Consider the following 18,389-nt stretch of genomic DNA (forward strand, 5'->3'; position numbering starts at 1 on the left):
CAGCTACATCAAATAATGGATGCAGCCAGTTCAGAGGTCTGGAGGAGCATGATGCAGATGTGCATTTGTATCCATATTAACCACTGAAGCATGCTTTTTATACATGGGTTTTCATTGCTGGACTGGGATTTGTGCCGATAAAACATACCACCTGCTCTTGTGGCCATAACAGGTTCTATGTCAGTGGAGTGAATGTTTCTTTGAAAGTCTTAAGAGTTTAGTTCTGGGACAAAAGCATAATGACTATTTGAAAGTTTTCATGGGTTTCCTTTTAGAAAGAAAACAATATATAAACAAAACAAATACAGTGGCTCTTAATTTTCAGCCTGCTGGATTGCAAATCAATCGATTACATTTTATGATGGAATTAAAATGCCAAATTACGGTACATCTCTCATTCCACCTGCCCTAGTTCATTTATTCTGAGCTTTTAAAGTGTGTTTTAGACACAAAATGTGTCTAAAACCCCTTCTTACTGTTTTATTACTTACTATGGCAAGATTCCAAGTATGTAGCTGTTGTGATAGGCACATAAAGTTGCTTGCACCAATTTGTCAAAAATTATTATTAGTAAAGCCCTAAAGTCTGTGTGCTCTTTAAAAGGTTTTGGCAGAAAAGGTTCATATGAAAGCTTTGACAATAGCCCAGCGAGTAAAGCTTGTGCAGCAAGGGCTTAATGATAGATCAGGTAAGACATTTTTATTTTATGTTATAGTTGCCTATATCGTGTACTTGTTCATTGTGCCAATTCCTTATTTTTTCATTCCTAGTGACATGCCTGAGAGCCTTCTTGTTAACAATGGTAAATGAAGGCTGCAGCCCTAGGCATTATTGAGAATGAGTCCAATTGCAAACCAGTGGGACATACTTCTGAATAAACAAGTACTGTAAAGGCTTATATTGTAACAGTGGGCAATCTGGTTCTTCTGCTCCTCATGTGTGACAACATTTGTAGCTCTCATGTTGGTGACATGCTCCCATCTCTTCTGCCAGGCTTTTACAGACATACCTCTATTTCCCACATTAGCTGAAAAGCCCTCTAAAAAGGTAAAGGAGGAGATAGGCAGTAACAATGGATAATAGCCTTATGCAAGTATATGCATGTTGCTCTGTTGTTGAAATTTGTCTGACAGCTAGGATCTACAAATATACTTCACAGTGATGTGAAGAGACAGTATAAATATAATTGAAGAATATACTAAAATACATTGCATCTAAAGTATTCTTTCTGGGAAGCCCTCATTGCTGTTTATAGTAGAACAGGTTTCATAAGGAAATCCTGATTTAATGAGTCAACATAGACACACTCATGCAAAGTGCCTTCATTCCTCTCTTCCTGCTAGTAGGAAAAGTTGGCATCTGAATCCTGGCTTGTTTGGAAGCCATTTACCATAACTCACTTTGCATGTAACAGGAAGCTGTTGTTAACTGTAGCTTCCCAGCTTGAATCTTGGCTCAAGTGAAGGGAGAAGCGAAGCAGAAATGAAGGTGTTGTGTACAAAATCATGGCTTATCAAGTCAGGAGTTGATAATGTGAACACTGCCATATATAAGTAGCTTAGATACTTTTTAATGTGATATGGCAGAAACAGTCAGCTTAATCACTAAATGTATGTATGTATGATCATCTATCTAGATCTCATAGTCTCTGTAAAGGTTTTTTTTTTTACAAAATATTTTTTCAGAGAAATTATATCTCAGTTTAAATTTCCCTACTTAATAGAATCTGTAAAAGAAGTGGTGCAGAAGAAACTTCTTCAGGCCTGGCTACGGCTGGTTGAGGGAAATGTGTTAGAACTCCTTCATCGGCTAGATGTGGAAAGCTGTCCAGAAGTGGGTATTCCAGCGCTTAATGCCATGTTTTCGCTGTCACCAGTCAATGACTTGATTAAAAACTTCTCAGACCTTGATGAAAGGTACGTATGTGTTTTTTTTATATATATATAAACAACTTTATACTTGAGAGTTGAACTTGGGAAAGTAAGTCAAAGGTTTCTGCCTCATTACTTTCATGTTCCCTGCTAATTTTACTTGCCTAAACTTTATTCCAAGGACTAGTGAAATAACCATGTTTGTTTCTGAACGTTTCTATGACATACTACTTTCTGAAAATAGTAAACTGAACTCATATTTGCAAAAATACCTATAAATAGCTAAATATCTGTAAGTAGCAGCCAGAACTTCCTGCTTTTAGGCAAATCAAAAAAGCAGCTACTAAATGGCATCCTATTAACTAGTGAGGAAGCACCACTAAAGAGGATGTTTGTAGTGTGCATGCTATCTGAGTGTTTGCAGAGTTTTCCTGCTCCCCCGCAACAACCCCTAAAGGTTTAGTCAGAATTGGTTGTACATATGAGAAGAGAAATGTCCATTAAAATAGCAGATGAGAGGTGGTAGGGTATATGCACTCCCCCCCCAGCAGTAATACTTAGGAAGCCCATTTAATTTGTTCAGTAGAATGCAATGCAATTCCAAGAAATGGGGGTTAGTCTCTTAATAATGCTAAAGAGTGACACTAGGGACAAACTTTCACATACAGAGATTGCATTAATTTAGGAAAAAGATAGTGCTCTGCTTACTAGTATTTGTCTAGCAACTAACTATGGAATAACATTTTGCATGGAACATAATTATATTTTGCTTCAGTGAGGCATTCCTGCTGGTTACCATGAGCTGGTTACCATCCTTAAGTCATTTTAAAGTCATTTTTAAATCAGTGAAATTGTCTACAACATAATTCTTGTAACAGCTGCTCTGTCTTTTCAGCTCTTAATGTGTGTGGCTTAAAATGTGAATGCCAGCTTGTATATTTGTCAGATGTCTTCTTAATTGACAAAGCAACCCCCACCCCACCCCGGTTGAAAAAGTAACATTTATATATTTGTTTTCAAGGAAAGTAATTCCAATAGAAAAACTAACTGCTGAGAATGCTTTGTATTGGAAGACCCTTTGTGAGTACTTGAAATCTGAAGGGGAAGAATTCTTAGATAACATTCTGCCTGAACCTGCGATATATGCAGATTATTTGCAAAGGTAAAGTAATAAAAGTAAACAAGAAAGTTAAAGCATTAGTGCTTTTTTTCCAGAAAAAGGGGTGCCTGTACTCACCATGAAGTTGTTACAGCAAGTGCTACAAAGTTTAAAACAAGAAAGAGGTGCTGGTACTGCGAACCCTTGAGTACCCGCTGGAAAAAAAATCACTGGCATTAGTTTAATTTATACCGCTTTTGGTTTTTACAGTCACAGTATTCTTCTCTTCATCTCCAATTACTGGATTTGGACTTACTTCTATGTTGTTCACAAAACAGCAATTAAACTGGTTTGCTGGAACATAAAGATTACTGTTACTAATTTATGTGCCGGACTCCTTGTTGAGTGTGCAGAAGTAGCTATGTATGTGTGAAGAAGAATCTTTTAGCACTGGAAACTAGGACATGCTCTTGGGAAGCTCAACTAGACACCTAACGGCCAGTGTTTCTTCATGTAAGGCCCAGCAAAGGAATAAAATAAAAGCAGTGATAAATGCATAGTATTGTGAAGATAGACGAGGCAGCATTCTTGTCTGTAGGTAGACTCAGTCACATTTCATTTGTAAGCCCTTTAACTGGTACAGTAACCTAAAATTCAAATAAAGATCAATATGTTGCTTGCATCATACTGAATAACCATTTGTTTCTAATTAAGTTACCTTCAGAATATGCCAGTTCTCAGTCAAGAAGAGAAGGAAAATATGGCTTGTGTTGAGCAACTGATGACCAAAGAATTTATAGGTCAGCAGCTGATCCTTGTGATAGGCTGCATGGATACAACTGAAGAAGGAGGGAGGTAAGTAAGGCTTAGTTTAGCAACAAATAGATTTTTGATGTGTGTTATTCTATTGACTTGGCCTTTGACTTGTAACCTACTTGCTTTCTGGTGGTGCAGTGCTTATTTGAGAGTTGAACTGGAATTGACTAGGAAATGTTTCAGTAGCTCTGTCCATTTTATTCAGCATTCTAGTCACTTTGTTTCATGTCAAAGATCCAACATTAGTATTCATCAGTACAGCACCAAATGACTTGGTTTAATGGTCAAATTCACTTAAATAGCTTGTTTTGAACATTTCTCTTTCTCTTTCCATCCTTCAACACACTGAAACCAGAATATGTTTCTTGTCCTGGGACTGCAATGAAACTGTATAGTGCTTTATACAGGCCTGGATAGGATGGCACCTACTCCTTTGCTGTCCAGCCAGGTTTCCTCCATAGATCCTGTCAGGTTCCTCTGTAGTTCCAGGATGAAGAATTTGCTATGTTCCAAGACAATAATGCCCACTCACAACACGAAGAGCTCATAGCCCATCTAGTCAGACACTGGAGAGACCTGTCAGGAGTAAACAGACCAATTGTATCAAATAGTATGGGAAACGGCCTTATTAGAAAAACTAACCAACAAACTGAAACTAACACGGGGTCAGATAGAAGAAGACCCCTTCACCCCAGTTCGGTTCCCCTTTATCACATACACAGCCCAACAAGATAACAAGAAGAACCCACCAACAGCATTCAAATCAATATGGCTAACCTGATCCAAACACACACACACACATCCCACTTGCACATGAAAACAAAGTTCACCACAGCCAATCACAAATAACCAACTATACCCTAGGCCAGGGGTTGACAATTTTTTTCAGCAGGGGGCCGGTCCACTGTCCCTCAGACCTTGGGGGCTGGCTGGACTATATTTTTTTTTGGGGGGGGGAGAACAAGGGATGATGAGTAGTGTGCGAAAGGGCTCCGGAGAGGAGCTGCTTTAAATGGTGGCCGCTCGAGAGGGGCGCTCAGCCGATCGCGGGTCCTGTGTCTTGCGAGCAGCAGGGGCTGGTGTCAGCGTTGCAACAAAGCTCAGTCCCCTTACTCTAGGCAGGGTGGGAAGAAGCCGGGAGGGAGGGAGGAGGCGCCCCCGCAGAGTGTGTGTGTGTGTGAGGGAATGGTGCAGCGCAAACAATCAGAAACAGATCCATGTGGCGATTCCCAGACTGTCCACAGGCCGGATCCAGAAGGCAATTGGACTGGATCCGGCCCCTGGGCCTTAATTTGCCAACCCATGCCCTAGGCCAACCCCAACCTCTCTCACCACCAAAGGAATACAAGCAAATAGTAAAGAGAACCCACACAAGTGACACTGACACAAAACCCCACACATACAACACAGTTGTACCTCGGGTTACGTACGCTTCAGGTTGTGTACTTTTGGGGTTACGAACTCCGCAAACCCAGAAGCGTTTACTTCCGGGTTCGCCGCGCGCACATGTGCAGAAGTGTTTTGCGCAGTTTGCATATCCACAGAAGCGCGCTTTCGCAGTTTGGGTTGCGTACTTTTTGGGGTACGTACCGTACCCCGGAACAAATCAGGTACGTAAGCTGAGGTACCACTGTAAGTAGAATTGAAGCATTGCCACCTGACCCCACCCCACTCACCATTTTCCCCTCCCCCTCTTTCCCCCTTTTCTTCCTAATGTAACACTACCGTCTCCACAAATGAAACTGATCTGTAGAAAGTGTAACTTTAAAAAAAGAGAGACATTGCACATACTTTTGTAAACCAATAAATCTTTAATAAAAATATATTTTAAAAAAATTCTTTTTGCTATGTTGGTTGGTGTTCTAGATTTCCATCTCTTCCATTCTTGACTCTGGTCATGTTTGAATGTTTTGTTCCCCATCAGAAATTTTAGTAAAAGTTGTGCTTTGCTTTCCACTGTGGAAGAGATTTTGAAGAGATCCCAGTTGTAATAATCAGGATCTGCAAGTGTGATGGATGGGAAAGGGAGGTAGTTAAACATTTACATGTATTGGAAACACCAACTTAGCTTATTCAAAGAAACTGCCTCACTTCTGAAGTAGCAGTTAATTGCCAGTTCCTGGATTTTAAACGAGAATAGATACTACTCATTGTTTAGGGATTATTTTATTATTATATCATCAATATTATAATTTTTCTTAAGGAAGAAACTGCTGACAGTGTTACAAAAAATCCTTATGATTCCCACTACTTCAGCATCTCTTGTACCATCACTTATGGAGAATCTACTCCACATTCTCAAAGATGATGACAGAAGAATCCAGACTGTAAGTTCTAATTGCTCTTTGTCATTTTATATTCCAGGGGAAAATCCATTAAAAATGTGTGTGTGTGTGTATGTGAATCACACTGAAAAAGCTTCATGAAAATTTTCTCATCTAGAATGACTGTAATTCCTCATTCTGCAATATTAGAGAATAATTCTGAAACATGCAACACTCAGATCCATTTTTTCATTAAATTTATGAATCACTTCCTATTAGATACCTCAAAGCGATTTAACAAAAGCATATATAAAACAATTTTGCAGTGAAAACAATTTCAAATCTAAAGAGATATAGACTGGAAAAATACATTCTCTAAAGCCTTTTTATGACCTTCGTTTTAGTTTGGAGACACTAGAAGTATCGTGTTTGTGCTTTCTTTCTACCTTCCTCTTGGTTAGCCTTTTCACTATTCCCCCCACAAACAACAACAGGAACACCCTGCTACAGACCGGGAAAGAAATAGCATTTTGCCCTGCCTTGCTATAGGATAAAAAGGTTAAAAGGAGTTGGGACAGAAACTTCAAAGAACTTTTGTGGCTTCCAAAGCTTCAGAGAAAAAATCTGAATGGTTTTGTGAGAACTGAGTTTTAAGCAAGATGCACAGGTGGAAGTTGGCTGCAACTCGTTGTAGTCACAATTTTATTTGTTCAAAATTGTACAGATTTAATAAACATGCTAAGTAGGCTATAAAATTGTACTAAGTTAGAGGTTACCGAATTTTTTGGACCAGTAGCCACATTTGTAAATAGAAACTTGTAGACACCTCTTCCCCCTGCCACTGCAATCAAGCATACACCACAATATTACGGTGCTTTTTTCAAACCTGTTTCCAGTGGGAGTTGGGGCAGAGTAGAGGATCCTGTAGGTGTCAGGGACGGCCTTTCGATCTCCTCTCTGTTGTGACGTGGGGTTTGTGATTTCAGCTCTCTTGACAAAACATGCTGGAGACAGTTCTCTAGTAACAGCTCTTTATTAAAGTGAACAAGACTGACTGTGAGGGCAGGAAGGCTACATTTATAGGGACAGGGAACTAGCTAGAAGGGGATACATTTTGGAGGGAACAATATCAGGCAATCACAGTGCTGCCTTTTGGAGGGAACCAATAAGACAGAGGATCCAAATACAGCAGCTTAAATGAACCAATAGTAGCTGTACCCTCTGGAACCAAAAGGCAGTTACTTTATCCTAATGCAAATACAGACAATAATAATACAGAGATAAAATCCTTTGACTCAATACACAACACTCTCCACCGTACTTTCCAGTCCGGTGCTGGGTCCTTCCCAACGCTGCTGCCGATCTATCAGGTACAGACACCCTCCAGAGCCTTCCAGGGGGGCTTTCCACCCCTAGGTGAGTGCGCTTTTCGGGAACAACCCGCTAGTGCGTCCAAAGCTGTTCTGCGGGAAACCGGAAGTCTTTTTTAAAAAAACGAACATTTCCAACACGCCAGGTGAAGTGTTTTTGCACTCAGCATCTCCTTGCCTCCCACATTTCATGCTGGAGTGAGAGCCAGGTACATCAGGCTCTTGGCCTTTATGCAGAAACTAATACAGTGGTTCACGCTAATCATGATATCAAAAAGGCAGCATATTATCTTCTATATCCTTAGTGTTTATCTAGTGGCATGTGAACTTTTTAGGGGGTGGTGATGTTAAGGATATATTTTAGGGGAAAAGAAATGGTCCCTAAAATCTCACATGTGCTTGTTTATTTGGTTATATGGTGACATTATCATTGCTGGAAAGAAGACAGGTTTGGGAGCAAAGTTATGCTAAGCAGCAGCATTTAAGAATGTTAATGATCCTCCATCTGAAGTTTCACTTCAGTGTTAAGTTTGGAGGGTTAGGGGCTTAATGAATTGATGTTCTAGCACTGTAAACTATTTTGCATCCTTTCAAAAATAACTGAAAAGGCGGGATGGATTTTTTTGGGGGGGGAGGATAGAAAATATTTGCAAAATTTGAGCTGAGTACTAACTTTCTTTGTATCACCAGGTCGCTGAAATCATTACAGAGGTTCGTGATGAAATTATTACAGTAGACAAGCCCCCAGATGCAACTGAAATAAGAAAGCAACAGCTTAAAGTAAGTGGTGATTGCACTTGAGCGAGTATGGCGGCATACTCGCGACGGAGCCTCAAGAACATCTTATAGGTCGCTTATGAAAACCTACGAGATGGCGGTGAAAGCCACAAAGAAGTCTTACTTCTCAGCTTCCATCGCATCCGCTAGCTCTCGCCCGGCACAACTTTTTCGAACAATCAGGTCTCTAACAACCCTTGAGGATCAGTCAAATTTAAGCACAAATTCGACCCATAGCTGTGAGGCATTTGCGAGCTTTTTTGCGGAGAAAGTCTTGACACTTCGCCGTGACCTTTCTGCCAATTTTGATACAATAGCGGAACTAGAGGCCCCTCGACTGTCTTCGAGTTTAGTATTGGACCATTTCGACCACATACTCCCCGCTGATGTAGACAGATTCCTCCAGGCTGGGAGGCCCACCACTTGCTCCCTAGACCCCTGCCCGTCCTGGCTGATTAGAGCGTGTCCAGACGAGGTACGGGGCCCCCTGGTTGAGATTATCAACTTGTCTCTCAGTTCAGGGACTTTCCCAGAGGAGTTGAAGGAAGCAGTGGTGCGTCCGCTCTTAAAGAAAGCATCGTCAGATCCGCTAGATCTATCCAATTATCGCCCTGTTTCAAATCTTCCATACTTGGGTAAGATAATTGAAAGAGCGGTTGCCGAACAGCTCGGTAGGTTTCTGGATGAAACATCGGCTTTAGATCCATTCCAGTCCGGCTTTCGTCCCGGCCACGGGACCGAGACAGCACTGGTCGCCCTAACAGATGACCTCCGTAAACAGCTGGATCAAGGCGGGTCGGGGCTGCTGATTCTTCTAGATCTGTCAGCCGCCTTCGACATGGTCGATTATGAGCTTTTAGACCACCGCCTTGCCGACGTGGGGATTCAGGGTACAGTCCAACAATGGCTGCGTTCCTTTATCTCAGGTCGGGGACAGAGGGTGGCGCTAGGGAGGGGGTTGTCACCGCGGCACTCCTTGGTGTGTGGAGTCCCGCAAGGTGCAATCCTTTCCCCAATGCTTTTTAATATCTTCATGCGCCCCCTTGCCCAGATTGTCCGGAGTTTTGGGCTGGGTTGTCATCAATATGCTGATGACACCCAGATTTATCTGTTGATGGATGACCGTCCTGCCTCGGCCCCGGACACATTGACCAAGTGCCTGGAAGCTGTTGCTGGATGGCTACGTGGGAGTCGGCTGAAGCTAAATCCTTCGAAGACAGAGGTCCTCTGGCTGGGTCGGGATGACATGGGGCGGGGGGGCCAACTTCCATCTTTCGCTGGGGCCCAATTAGTGTCAGCCCCTTCTGTCAAGAGCTTGGGGGTAACCTTGGATGCCTCCCTTTCCATGGAGGCACAGGTTGCAACCACAGCCAAGGTGGCATTTTTCCATCTCCGCCGCATTAAGCAGTTGGTCCCCTATCTCTCTCAACCTGATCTAGCCACAGTGATCCATGCGATGGTCACCTCTAGGCTTGATTATTGTAATTCGCTCTACGCGGGGCTGCCCTTGAAACTGACCCAGAAACTCCAGCGGGTGCAGAATGCCGCGGTGAGGCTCCTTACGGGGTCCCGGCTGCGGGATCATATTCATCCAGTGCTTTACCAACTGCACTGGCTCCCGGTGGAGTACAGGATCAGGTTCAAGGTGCTGGTTTTGACCTTTAAAGCCTTATGCGGCTTAGGACCCTCGTACCTACGGGACCGCCTCTCCCGGTATGACCCACAGAGGACATTACGGTCCACAAATAATAACATATTGGAGATCCCGAGTCACAAGGTGGCTACCGTGTTTCTCATATTTTAAGGCATCCCCAAAAAATAAGCCATGACAGGATTTCTAAGGGTTAGTGAAAAATAAGACATACCCCGAAAATAAGCCATGTCGTGTAGCCCCGACATAGCGAGAGGCGAAGGCGCGGGACCCAGCAGGAGCTCCCTGCCTGCTTCCCCGAGCCGTCGCGCATCGGGGGACAGAGCCGAAGATCGGCGGGCGCTCCTTGCTGGGCTTGACAAGCCCGGGAAACAGCGCCCGCCGATCTTCGGACCTGTCCTGTGTGACAGGCGGGGGTGGGGGGGGAAGCGGAGATCATGCTCCGCTCTCCCCCCACCCCCGCCTGTCACCGAAGATCGGCGGGCGCTGTTTGCTGGGCTTGACAAGCCCGGCAAACAGCGCCCGCCGATCTTCGGACCTGTCCTGTGTGACAGGCGGGGGTGGGGGGAAGCGGAGATCGTTCTCCGCTCTCCCCCCACCCCCGCCTGTCACCAAAGATCGGCGGGCGCTGTTTGCTGGGCTTGACAAGCCCGGCAAACAGCGCCCGCCGATCTTCGGACCTGTCCTGTGTGACAGGCGGGGGGGGAAGCGGAGATCGTTCTCCGCTCTCCCCCCACCCCCGCCTGTCACCAAAGATCGGCGGGCGCTCCTTGCTGGGCTTGACAAGCCCGGCAAACAGCGCCCGCCGATCTTCGGACCTGTCCTGTGTGACAGGCGGGGGTGGGTGGGGAAGCGGAGATCGTGCTCCGCTCTCCCCCCACCCCCGCCTGTCACCAAAGATCGGCGGGCGCTCCTTGCTGGGCTTGACAAGCCCGGCAAACAGCGCCCGCCGATCTTCGGCCCTGTGCTGTATGACGGGCGGGGGTGGGGGGAAGCGGAGATCGTGCTCCGCTCTCCCCCCACCCCCGCCTGTCACCAAAGATCGGCGGGCGCTCCTTGCTGGGCTTGACAAGCCCGGCAAACAGCGCCCGCCGATCTTCGGCCCTGTGCTGTATGACGGGCGGGGGTGGGGGGAAGCGGAGATCGTGCTCCGCTCTCCCCCCACCCCCGCCTGTCACCGAAGATCGGCGGGCGCTCCTTGCTGGGCTTGACAAGCCCGGCAAACAGCGCCCGCCGATCTTCGGACCTGTCCTGTGTGACAGGCGGGGGTGGGGGGGGAAGCGGAGATCGTGCTCCGCTCTCCCCCCACCCCCGCCTGTCACCAAAGATCGGCGGGCGCTCCTTGCTGGGCTTGACAAGCCCGGCAAACAGCGCCCGCCGATCTTCGGCCCTGTGCTGTATGACGGGCGGGGGTGGGGGGAAGCGGAGATCGTGCTCCGCTCTCCCCCCACCCCCGCCTGTCACCGAAGATCGGCGGGCGCTCCTTGCTGGGCTTGACAAGCCCGGCAAACAGCGCCCGCCGATCTTCGGACCTGTCCTGTGTGACAGGCGGGGGTGGGGGGGAAGCGGAGATCGTTCTCCGCTCTCCCCCCACCCCCGCCTGTCACCAAAGATCGGCGGGCGCTGTTTGCTGGGCTTGACAAGCCCGGCAAACAGCGCCCGCCGATCTTCGGCCCTGTGCTGTGTGACAGGCGGGGGTGGGGGAGAAGCGGAGATCGTGCTCCGCTCTCCCCCCACCCCCGCCTGTCACCGAAGATCGGCGGGCGCTCCTAGCTGGGCTTGACAAGCCCGGCAAACAGCGCCCGCCGACCTGTGCTGTGTGACAGGCGGGGGTGGGGGGGAAGCGGAGATCGTTCTCCGCTCTCCCCCCACCCCCGCCTGTCACCGAAGATCGGCGGGCGCTCCTTGCTGGGCTTGACAAGCCCGGCAAACAGCGCCCGCCGATCTTCCGACCTGTCCTGTGTGACAGGCGGGGGTGGGGGGGGAAGCGGAGATCGTGCTCCGCTCTCCCCCCACCCCCGCCTGTCACCAAAGATCGGCGGGCGCTCCTTGCTGGGCTTGACAAGCCCGGCAAACAGCGCCCGCCGATCTTCGGCCCTGTGCTGTGTGACAGGCGGGGGTGGGGGAGAAGCGGAGATCGTTCTCCGCTCTCCCCCCATCCCCGCCTGTCACCGAAGATCGGCGGGCGCTCCTAGCTGGGCTTGACAAGCCCGGCAAACAGCGCCCGCCGACCTGTGCTGTGTGACAGGCGGGGGTGGGGGGGAAGCGGAGATCGTTCTCCGCTCTCCGCCCACCCCCGCCTGTCACCGAAGATCGGCGGGCGCTGTTTGCTGGGCTTGACAAGCCCGGCAAACAGCGCCCGCCGATCTTCGGCCCTGTGCTGTATGATGGGCGGGGTGGGGGGAAGTGGAGATCGTGCTCCGCTCTCCCCCCACCCCCGCCTGTCACCAAAGATCGGCGGGCGCTGTTTGCTGGGCTTGACAAGCCCGGCAAACAGCGCCCGCCGATCTTCGGCCCTGTGCTGTGTGACAGGCGGGGGTGGGGGAGAAGCGGAGATCGTTCTCCGCTCTCCCCCCACCCCCGCCTGTCACCAAAGATCGGCGGGCGCTCCTTGCTGGGCTTGACAAGCCCGGCAAACAGCGCCCGCCGATCTTCGGCCCTGTGCTGTGTGACAGGCGGGGGTGGGGGAGAAGCGGAGATCGTTCTCCGCTCTCCCCCCATCCCCGCCTGTCACCGAAGATCGGCGGGCGCTCCTAGCTGGGCTTGACAAGCCCGGCAAACAGCGCCCGCCGACCTTTGCTGTGTGACAGGCGGGGGTGGGGGGAAGCGGAGATCGTTCTCCGCTCTCCCCCCATCCCCGCCTGTCACCGAAGATCGGCGGGCGCTCCTAGCTGGGCTTGACAAGCCCGGCAAACAGCGCCCGCCGACCTGTGCTGTGTGACAGGCGGGGGTGGGGGGGAAGCGGAGATCGTTCTCCGCTCTCCGCCCACCCCCGCCTGTCACCGAAGATCGGCGGGCGCTGTTTGCTGGGCTTGACAAGCCCGGCAAACAGCGCCCGCGTGCACTTTATTAAAAAATAAGACATCCCTCAAAAATAAGCCATGTCGTGTTTTTTTGAAGAAAAAATTAATATAAGACATGACTTATAATATGAGAAACACGGTAGGCTGGCCTCGACCAGGACCAGGGCCTTCTCAGTACTGGCCCCGACCTGGTGGAACGCTCTGTCCCAGGAGACTAGGGCCCTGCGGGATTTGTCATCTTTTCGTAGGGCCTGCAAGACAGAGCTGTTTCGTTTGGCCTTCGGACTGACGCAGTCTGACCCCACGGTTACCCTCCCCTAAGGTTTTATCTATAATGGTTTTATCTTATTCGTAGATTTTTAATTTTAAAATTGAATTTTAACATTGTATTATTCTGTTGTTTTAACTGAATTGTTTCTTTTATATTTGTGTTGATATTATTTGTTGTTAGCCGCCCTGAGCCCGGTCTTGACTGGGAAGGGCGGGGTATAAATAAAAATTATTATTATTATTATTATTATTATTATTATTATATTTTTCTTTTAAAGATTTGTACTTTAAGGTAACTGTAGCACCGCTTGAATATTTTAACAGCCACCCCCAGCTTTACCATCGTCTACTAATACAAACAGAATTACTAGGAAGGGAGAGGGGTCAAGCCCTCAACAGCTTTGAGCTATGTAGTTGTTGCAAGGCAGTCCAAATTTCAGTAGAGCTACTAATGCAGTATTGTCTGTGTTGTGTGACTTAGAATCATAGAATTGCTGAGTTGGAAGAGACCACGAGGGCCATCTAATCCTGTCCCTGCAATGCAGGAATCTTTTGTCCAATGTGGGGCTTGAACCAACAAACCTGAGGTTAAGAGTCATGTTCCTGTAGTGAGGAGAACATTATTCATAGACTGAAAGTAAGGTTTATGCATTTAGCAGCCAGGAAATCACAAATGATGCTCTCTTAACATCTGGGTAACAACTCTCCAACAGTTATAGTGTACCTCCCTGGTCCTGAATGGGGTAACTGTGCCCCTGAAGGACCAGGTACGCGGCCTGGGAGTCTTTGGACTCACAGCTGTCCATGGAGACTCAGGTCAATTCTGTTTCCAGGGCAGCTGTTCATCAGCTCCATCTGGTACACAGGCTGAGACCCTCCCTGCCCACAGACTGTCTCGCCAGACTGGTGCGTGCTTTAGTTATCTTTTGCTTGGACTACTGCAATGTGCTCTATGTGGGGCTACCTTGGAAGGTAACCCAGAAACTACAGTCATACCTCGGTTTGAGTACTTTCAGTTTAAGTACTCCGCAGACCCGTCTGGAACAGATTAAGCCACTTTCCACTACTTTCAATGGGAAACTTCGCTTCAGGTTAAGTACACTTCAGGTTAAGTACGGACTTCCAGAACCAATTAAGTACTTAACCTGAGGTACCATTGTATTATGGGAAAGACTTCAGAAAACAGATTTGAAATTCATTGCATGCTACACGTTGAAGGAAAATTACATGAAGATGATTCACAGATGGTATTTAACACCAAGCAGATTAGCAAAGTTGTTCAAATCAGAATTAGGTAAATGTGGGAAGTGTAAGGAGACAGAAGGAGCATTCTACCATATGTGGTGGACATGTGGTGTAGTTAAGGAATACTGGGTAACAATTTATACCGAGCTAAAAAGATCTTTGGGAAAGCTTTTTCTAAGAACCCAGAAGCTTTTATTCTGAGGATGATTACAACTGAAGTCCCTAAAAGTCAGAATGAGCTCAGGCTTGCAAGAGGTTAAAAATATTAAAAAACGTTTCTTTGGCTATGTCCGAAGTAAGAGGAAGAACAAGCAAGTGGTAGGTCCTCTGCGAGGGGAAGGTGGAGAAATGCTATTGGGTGAAAGATAAAAGGTGGAACTGCTCTTAGCTGCTTTGCCTTTATCTTCACCCAACAGGAAAGTTGATGCCCAACCTGGTGATAACAAAATAAATGATGTAAGGAGGGAGCTGCAGCCCAAGATAGGGAACGAGGTACTAAGGGAACACCTAGCTACTTTAAATGAATTCAAATCTCCAGGACCTGATGAGCTGCATCCAAGGGTACTAAAGAAGCTTGCGGATGTAATTTCAGAGCCATTGTCTATTATCTTTGAAAATTCTTGGAGAACAGGTGAGGTCCCTACAGACTGGAGGCGGGCAAATATTGTTCCCATCTTCAAAAAGGGGGAAATGGAAGATCCAGGTAACTACTGACCGGTGAGCTTGATATCAATACCAGGGAAGGTCCTAGAACAGATAATTCAATAGTTGGTCTATGAGCATTTAGAAAAGGATGCTGCAATTACTAAGATCTAGCATGGGTTTCTCAAAAATAAGTCATGCCAGATCAATCTGGTTTCTTTTTTTATGGAATTACAAACTTGGTGGATCAGGGAAATGTTGTGAACATAGTGTATCTTGATTTCAGTAAGGCTTTTAAGAAAGCCCCATGATATTCTTGCAAGGAAGCTGGTAAAATGTATGGTAGGTTGAACGAGGTAACTGTTAGGTGGATTTGTAGCTGGTTGACTGACAGAACCTGAAGAGTACTCATTAATGGCTTTTCATCATCCTGGAAAAAAGTGACAAGTGGGGTGCTGCAGGATTCTGTCCTGGGGCTGTTGTTGTTAAATGTCTTTATAAACAACTGTCAGACTTTTAGAAGACATCTGAAGGCAGCCCTGTTTAGGGAAGTTTTTAATGTTTGATGTTTTATCATATATTTAATATTCTGTTGGACTCCTCCTGGAGTGGCTGGAGAAACCCAGCCGGATGGGCGGGGTATAAATTATTATTATTATTATTAGTAGTAGTAGTAGTAATGACTTGGATGAAGGAATTGAGGGGATGCTCATCAAATTTGCAGATGGCACCAAACTGGGAAGGGGAGCTAATGACGCAGAAGATAGAATCAGAATTCAAAATGACCTTAACAGACTGGAGAACTGTGCACAAACTAACAAAATGAATTTCAATAGAGACAAATGTAAGGTTCTGCACTTAGGAAGAACCAGATGCACAACTATAGGATGGGAGAAACCTGGCTTACTAGCAGTACATGTGAAAAGGATCTAAGGGACTTGGTGGACCACAAGCTGAACATGAGTCAACAGTGTGATGCAGCAGTAAAAAAAAGTTAACACTATTCTAGGCTGCATCAACAGAGGTATAGTGTCCAGATCAAGAGAAGTAATAGCATCACTCTAGTCTGCCTTGGTCAGACTACACCTAGAATACTGTGTCTAGTTCTGGGCACCACAGTTTAAGAAGGGTGTTGACAAGCTGGACTGTGTACAGAGGAGAGCAATTAAGAGGAGAAGTGATAGCCACCTTCAAATATCTCAAGGGCTGTCACATGGAAGAGGGAGGAAGCGTGTTTTCTCCTCAGGTGGGTAGGACCTGAACCAATAGCTTCAAGTTCCAAGAAAGGAGATTCCCACTAAACATCAGGAAGAACTTTATGACAGTAAGAGCTGCTCGACAGTGGAATGTTCTCCTTCAGGAGGTTGTGGGTTCTCCTTCATTAGAGCTTTTAAAGCAGAGATTGGATGGCCATCTGTCTTGGATACTTTAGTTGATACTCCTGCATTGCAGGGGGTTTGCATTACGATAAGATAAGATAAGATAAGATATCTTTATTGTCATTGTCCCCTTGCGGGAACAACGAAATTACTCGGTTGCTACATCCACTCCGATAAAGCATTCCGCATAATCCAAAATTTCAAAAACCTAATTAAAAACAGTAAATATAATTACAGGACTAGATGACCCTCAGAGTCCTGCTCTGGTGGGTAGGACTCGGCAATGACTTCAACCTACAAGAAAGGAGATTCCGACTAAACATTCGAAAAAACTTTCTGTCAGTAAGAGCTGTTCGGCAGTGGAACAGACTCCCATGAGAAGTGGTGAACTGTCCTTCCTTGGAGATTTTGTAGCAGAGGTTGGATAGCAATATGTCGTGGATGCTTTAGCTGAAATTCTTGCATTGCAGGGAGTTGGACTATAGATGATCCTTGGGGTCCCTTCCAACTCTAACATTCTATGATTCTATAAGGATAGGTGTGCCTGTCGATTATTAAGTAAACTTCAGTTCCAAAGGGATCACAAGTTAGGCATTAGTCCCTCATGTTAGATGTGGCAAGTTGAAGGCGAGGCTGTAAAATCAATTTTAGAAATAATAAAATCTACTTTTGTATTATAATTTCTGGTTTTCTTTCCAGCTGGCTGAAATTAAAGTGAAACTTATGGAAGCAAAAGATGCATTGGAGAAAAGTGTGGCTTTGCAGGATTTCAGCCAGGCATCCCTGTTGAAAGAGAAAATAATGGATCTGGAAAGCATTAAAAGTGACCTGTTAAAAGAGGCAGAGGAGCCCCCAAGCAAAGAAATACGCATGGAAAAGGTGTTGACCTTTACACCAGCTACTCTGGTTCAATTACATCATTTAAAAATAAGTATGAATGTATTTGTGTGGTTTTAAAAATTTGTACGAAGCAAACTATAAAGAAGCATAGTTCTAATGTTGATGTTTTGTAATGCTGACATCAAATTAGTTTCCGTGTGATTATTTAGGCTTTGTACACAGTGACTCTCAATTATGAAGGACTAGAAAAACCTTGGACCTCCCTAGTATCTTAAAGGGATGGAAATGGAGATACAGTTTGTGAGATATGGAGGTGGCATTCTACAGTGTGTTCAAGTAACACTTTCTTTTTTCCCTTTTTTTAAATAAAGAGTGATCCTGAAACACTACTGAAATGTCTGATGATGTGCAACGAACTTCTCAAGCAGCTGTCCCTGTCGAAAGGATTAGGCCCAACAATGAATGCAATAATTGAATCTTTGGTAGGTGACAACAAAAGAAAAGTTAGACATACCTGGGAGTTGAGAATATTTATTCTGAGCTGCTTGAATATTGATATCCGATTTCTGAACTTTGTAAATCCATATTTGGACAACCAAGTTCAGAAATCAGAGGGTTAGGCTGGGCATCAGAGAGTCTCGCCTCATCTCCTTGCAGAAAAATAGAATCTGGAGGATCAAACCATCTACTCCAGACCCAACATAGATTGCTAACCATCACTTTTGTGTGCCAAATAATTTTTTATTAGTTTTCCAATAATTCCCCAAGAATAGTCCAACTATAACAATATCAGTTAATACAATTATTCAAATACCAATTAATTCACAGTTAATACACTTTGGTTAAAGTGTCTCCCCTCGCAGTGGATTTAATGCATTCCTGATGATATATTCTGCATTCTATAATCTTATTTTTTTAAAATAAAAGAAAACTTTATTTCAATTCTATAAACAATACAAGATAAACAAAGCAAAACAAATCAAATAAAACAATAAACAAATTAACGAAAAGCAATAAACAAATTAACAAGTTAACAAATTAACAACTGTAATCTTATTCACTTACATTACAGTTAAAATAGTATTACTTTATACGGCAACTGCATTAATGATTTCTAATTGTGTTATTATATTATTTAAATT

General features: G+C 45.5%; 1 protein-coding gene and 1 long non-coding RNA gene across 5 annotated transcripts in view; both read left to right on the plus strand.

Annotated features, from left to right (window-relative positions):
* Positions 1-18,389, plus strand: part of LOC148687275 (uncharacterized) — a 337,005-nt gene that overhangs the window by 301,457 nt on the left and 17,159 nt on the right. The gene's annotated exons all lie outside the window — the stretch shown is intronic.
* The window catches only part of NCAPG (non-SMC condensin I complex subunit G), a 40,112-nt gene that overhangs the window by 7,579 nt on the left and 14,144 nt on the right, over positions 1-18,389 (plus strand). For 2 of the 4 annotated variants that reach the window (XM_088658261.1, XM_088658262.1), the window contains exons 6-14: positions 604-688; positions 1,724-1,916; positions 2,893-3,033; positions 3,685-3,825; positions 5,990-6,113; positions 8,111-8,200; positions 14,979-15,089; positions 17,107-17,286; positions 17,619-17,729. In XM_088658261.1, coding sequence (XP_088514387.1) covers positions 604-688; positions 1,724-1,916; positions 2,893-3,033; positions 3,685-3,825; positions 5,990-6,113; positions 8,111-8,200; positions 14,979-15,089; positions 17,107-17,286; positions 17,619-17,729 — 1,176 coding nt within the window. The remainder of the gene's footprint in view (positions 1-603; positions 689-1,723; positions 1,917-2,892; positions 3,034-3,684; positions 3,826-5,989; positions 6,114-8,110; positions 8,201-14,978; positions 15,090-17,106; positions 17,287-17,618; positions 17,730-18,389) is intronic. The other 2 variants (XM_060278971.2, XM_060278972.2) reach the window with 1 other exon arrangement.

This window comes from Zootoca vivipara, chromosome Z1, assembly GCF_965207765.1.
Source record: "Zootoca vivipara chromosome Z1, rZooViv2.hap1.1, whole genome shotgun sequence".
NCBI classification, from domain to species: domain Eukaryota; kingdom Metazoa; phylum Chordata; class Lepidosauria; order Squamata; family Lacertidae; genus Zootoca; species Zootoca vivipara.